This window comes from Coregonus clupeaformis, chromosome 26 (assembly GCF_020615455.1).
Source record: "Coregonus clupeaformis isolate EN_2021a chromosome 26, ASM2061545v1, whole genome shotgun sequence".
Taxonomy (NCBI): Eukaryota; Metazoa; Chordata; class Actinopteri; order Salmoniformes; family Salmonidae; genus Coregonus; species Coregonus clupeaformis.
The window spans coordinates 49,952,642-49,958,161 of NC_059217.1; the positions used below are offsets into that span (position 1 = coordinate 49,952,642).

At 49.3% G+C, this 5,520-nt stretch overlaps 1 protein-coding gene across 1 annotated transcript in view; it reads left to right on the forward strand.

Annotated features, from left to right (window-relative positions):
• Nucleotides 1-4,231, forward strand: part of LOC121578917 (dedicator of cytokinesis protein 1) — a 172,598-nt gene extending 168,367 nt beyond the window's left edge. Inside the window, 1 exon segment of the mRNA XM_045207649.1 lies at nt 4,149-4,231. Coding sequence (XP_045063584.1) covers nt 4,149-4,231 — 83 coding nt within the window.
• The last annotated feature ends 1,289 nt before the right edge of the window (nt 4,232-5,520 follow it).

Consider the following 5,520-nt stretch of genomic DNA (forward strand, 5'->3'; position numbering starts at 1 on the left):
TGAATAATTCCCAGAGGTTGTAAGGCTCTAGTTAATAATATATCAAACAAAGTCCCATTTCCGCATTAGATCACTCTTTTATTCATGAGAGCTCTGCCCCAAAATGGGTGCACAGTCTCTTCATACACACACACACACACACACACACACACACACACACACACACACACACACACACACACACACACACACACACGTTCTTATCATAGGCTACTCCTTGCTCAGGCAGGCTCCATTTTGTCACTATTCCCTCCCATACATAGATTATCGCTGTTCTCACAATATTCTGCCAGCCTCTCACTCCCCCCTTCCCTGTGTGGGGACATCTGTTTTTGAAAACCGGTCTCCTGTTATTATTGGTTTCAACGTTTGCACTTCTGCTTGCCTAACTACGAGAGAACACAATTGGGTGGTTGTTTTTCACTTTTAGTCATTTAAACTTATATCATTTCTCTCTATCTCTATCTCTGTACTCAATGGCACACAGACACACAGATCAAAGTGTAGGTAAGTTGTTAGCATCATTGTGTTGTATTAAACAAAACGCAGCATCTCACACCGGCTGTATTTTTTAAAGTTATATATCTTGAAAACTTGATTGCTGACATGTAAACCATTTTGGGACTATATCAACAACGGACTAATGAAAGACTAAAGATCAGTTTTGGGTTCCTTTAAAGGAAGAATGATGTAGAGAGATTTGAGTAGGAAATATGTAGTGTTCACAAATAGTGTATCACTCATTACCACTGAAATGACTAAACAAAATGGCGGAGGGAAAGTGGAGAGCCTGGAGTTTTGGGCCGGCCCGCGTGACACGCGAAGAGCCTGCAGCAGCACTCCCATGTGATGGACAGAGGTTGACAAATCATGAAGCAAATCGCTCTAAAAAACAGCACTTTGCCCTCTCTTTTTAACGGTTTGCATAGATACATTTTTGGGAAAGGTGCTTGTGGCAAATGCTGACTCAACACACGTTTTCTGGTGGCACAGCCTCATTCCAGCCAGCCCAGTGGTGGCCCAGCCTCATTCCAGCCTCATCCCAGCCAGCCCAGTGGTGTCCTAGCCTCATCCCAGCCATCCCAGCCTCATCCCAGCCAGCGCAGTGGTGTCCTAGCCTCATCCCAGCCATCCCAGCCTCATCCCAGCCAGCGCAGTGGTGTCCTAGCCTCATCCCAGCCAGCGCAGGGGTGTCCTAGCCTCATCCCAGCCAGCCCAGTGGTGGCCCAGTCTCATCCCAGCCAGCCCAGTTGTGTCCTAGCCTCATCCCAGCCAGCCCAGTGGTGGTCCAGCCTCATCCCAGCCAGCCCAGTGGTGGCCCAGCCTCATCCCAGCCTCATCCCAGCCAGCCCAGTTGTGTCCTAGCCTCATCCCAGCCAGCCCAGTGGTGGCCCAGCCTCATCCCAGCCTCATCCCAGCCAACCCAGTGGTGGCCCAGCCTCATTCCAGCCTCATCCCAGCCAGCCCAGTGGTGGCCCAGCCTCATCCCAGCCTCATCCCAGCCAGCCCAGTGGTGGCCCAGCCTCATCCCAGCCAGCCCAGTGGTGTCCCTGACAGTATTGCGTTCAGTAGGCCTATTGCACGCAAAAGTACTACTGAATTACTACTCAACATTACTACACAACAATATCTACCTACTGGTTTTACCACTTGATTGCTATTGAGATGTCTACTAAAACCAGTAGTGATTTACATAGCAAGCATGACAACACATCACTCCTGACAGACACAAGCTAAAAACCCCTCTTCTTCCATAAAGGTAGCAGCCTATAGACCTAGACACTAGTGATCTGACCTGCTGTACGGAGACGAGACTCTGTTTTTATGTCTGATCCAACTGTAGGCTCCTTGGAACAGCAGTCTAAGCCCAGTGTAGTGATGGCTACTTTGGATACCCTGGAGATCCGAGGCATGCGTTGAAATCGATTAGCAGCTAACTTCGAAGCGGTGTGCCAATGTGAGGATCACTTTATCTGCAGTACTTTTTTTTTTGTACCCCCTTTTTCTAACCCAATTTCGTCATATCCAATTACGATCTTGTCTCATCACTGCAACTCCCCAACGGGCTCGGGAGAGGCGAAGGTCAAGTCATGCGTCCTCCGAAACATGACCCGCCAAAACCGAGCTTCTTAACACCCGCCCACTTAACCCGGAAGCCAGCTGCACCAATGTCTGTCTGTCTCCATCCCTCTCTCTCTCTCTGTCTGTCTCCATCCCTCTCTCTCTGTCTGTCTGTCTCCATCCCTCTCTCTCTCTCTGTCTGTCTCCATCCCTCTCTCTCTCTGTCTGTCTCCATCCCTCTCTCTCTGTCTGTCTCCATCCCTCTCTCTCTGTCTGTCTCCATCCCTCTCTCTCTGTCTGTCTCCATCCATCTCTCTCTGTCTGTCTGTCTCCATTCCTCTCTCTCTCTGTCTGTCTGTCTGTCTGTCTCCATCCCTCTCTCTCTCTCTGTCTGTCTCCATCCCTCTCTCTCTGTCTGTCTCCATCCATCTCTCTCTGTCTGTCTCCATCCATCTCTCTCTGTCTGTCTCCATCCCTCTCTCTCTGTCTGTCTCCATCCCTCTCTCTCTGTCTGTCTCCATCCCTCTCTCTCTGTCTGTCTCCATCCCTCTCTCTCTGTCTGTCTCCATCCATTTCTCTCTGTCTGTCTCCATCCATCTCTCTCTCTGTCTGTCTCCATCCCTCTCTCTCTGTCTGTCTCCATCTCTCTCTGTCTGTCTCCATCAATCTCTCTCTGTCTGTCTCCATCCATCTCTCTCTGTCTGTCTCCATCCATCTCTCTGTCTGTCTCCATCCCTCTCTCTCTGTCTGTCTCCATCCATCTCTCTCTCTGTCTGTCTCCATCCCTCTCTCTCTCTGTCTGTCTCCATCTCTCTCTCTGTCTGTCTCCATCTCTCTCTCTCTGTCTGTCTCTATCTCTCTCTCTCTCTGTCTGTCTCCATCCCTCTCTCTCTGTCTGTCTCCATCTCTCTCTCTGTCTGTCTCCATCCATTTCTCTCTGTCTGTCTCCATCCATCTCTCTCTCTGTCTGTCTCCATCCCTCTCTCTCTGTCTGTCTCCATCTCTCTCTGTCTGTCTCCATCAATCTCTCTCTGTCTGTCTCCATCCATCTCTCTGTCTGTCTCCATCCATCTCTCTCTGTCTGTCTCCATCCATCTCTCTGTCTGTCTCCATCCCTCTCTCTCTGTCTGTCTCCATCTCTCTCTCTGTCTGTCTCCATCTCTCTCTCTCTGTCTGTCTCCATCCCTCTCTCTCTCTGTCTGTCTCATCTCTCTCTCTCTGTCTGTCTCCATCTCTCTCTCTCTGTCTGTCTCTATCTCTCTCTCTCTCTGTCTGTCTCCATCCCTCTCTCTCTCTGTCTGTCTCCATATCTCTCTCTCTGTCTGTCTCCATCTCTCTCTCTCTGTCTGTCTCTATCTCTCTCTCTGTCTGTCTGTCTCCATCCCTCTCTCTCTCGGTCTGTCTCCATCTCTCTCTCTGTCTGTCTCCATCTCTCTCTCTCTCTGTCTGTCTCTATCTCTCTCTCTCTGTGTCTGTCTCCATCCCTCTCTCTCTCTCTCTGTCTGTCTCCATCCCTCTCTCTCTGTCTGTCTCCATCTCTCTCTCTCTGTCTCCATCCCTCTCTCTCTCTGTCTGTCTCCATCTCTCTCTCTGTCTGTCTCCATCTCTCTCTCTCTGTATGTCTCTATCTCTCTCTCTCTGTGTCTGTCTCCATCCCTCTCTCTCTCTCTCTGTCTGTCTCCATCCCTCTCTCTCTGTCTGTCTCCATCTCTCTCTCTCTGTCTCCATCCCTCTCTCTCTCTGTCTGTCTCCATCCCTCTCTCTCTGTCTCCATCCATCTCTCTTTGTCTTTCTCCATCCCTCTCTCTCTGTCTGTCTCCATCCCTCTCTCTCTGTCTGTCTCCATCCCTCTCTCTCTGTCTCCATCCCTCTCTCTCTGTCTGTCTCCATCTCTCTCTCTCTGTCTCCATCCCTCTCTCTCTGTCTGTCTCCATCCCTCTCTCTCTGTCTCCATCCATCTCTCTCTGTCTTTCTCCATCCCTCTCTCTCTGTCTGTCTCCATCCCTCTCTCTCTGTCTGTCTCCATCCCTCTCTCTCTGTCCTTTTCTCCAGCTCTCTCTCAGGCTCTTTTCTCTCTGTCTCTGCAGCCAATGAGATCTTTTCCTTCAGTAAACACATCCTCAAACTTCCCTGTGACATCATCGTGTCTACAGAACAGGCAGAAATATGAGTGAATGCCTGTGGCAGTGCACTCACTCACTCACACACACACACACACACACACACACACACACACACACACACACACACACACACACACACACACACACACACACACACAGATGCTCACACACACACACACAAATGTATGCAGATGCACATTGACACACACACACAGCCGCACACGTAGACACTCGCTGATGCAGACAGAGGCATACATACAGAACACCGCCCCCCCCCCGAAACACACACACACACAGGAGATGCAGTGAGCGCCTGTGGCAGTGTCCCCACAAACTAGCAGAGACACAGCCTCTGAAGAACAACCCTGAACAGAGACTGCACAATACGGCTGCATCTCAATACTCTCTAACCTGCTCTCCTTCCTTTGCTTCCTTCTCTTGATACCTTACTTTCCTGCTTCTTCAAAAACCACAGAGATAATAAAGGACTGAGTAGGGTCCAGATCAGGAGGAATGAAGGAAAGGTGAGGGAAAAATGAGATTATTTGTTACACAACCGTGCACGCACGCACGCACACACACACACCAGTCCTGCAGCCCCCTATGAAAGTATGACAGCCTTCTAGATGACAGCTTTCTGTATCATCCGGAAACATCAAAGGCCGATGCCTAGGAGACTGCAAGCTAAGCTGCTTTCATGCATGTAACATCATGCATACATTATAACACACACACACACAGCCCACTCTATTCACACACACACACACACACACACACACACACACACACACACACACACACACCCCTGGCCCACATTTATCACAAGACACAGAAGAATGATACTGATAAATATGTCATCAAGATACATCATCAATATGGAGGAGGAGGAGGAGGAGGAGGAGGAGGAGGAAGAGGAGGAGGAGGATAATAAATGAGGAGGAGGAGAATAAATGAGGAGGAGGATAAATGAGGAGGAGGAGGATAAATGAGGAGGAGGAGGGTAATAAATGAGGAGGAGGAGGATAATAAATGTGGAGGAGGAGGATAAATGAGGAGGAGGAGGATAATACATGAGGAGGAAGATAATAAATGAGGAGGAGGAGGATAAATGAGGAGGAGGAGGATAAATGAGGAGGAGGAGGATAATAAATGAGGAGGAGGAGGAGGATAAATGAGGAGGAGGATAATAAATGTGAAAGGCAACTCCAGCTGTATTGTTTATGTCATAGCCTGCCTACTAAAAAATATGTCACAAAGACGTGAAACGGCCAAATTATGTCCTTTTCTCATGGTTCCACCACCCACCCTGACAAGGCGCCAACTTCTCTCCTCAGCA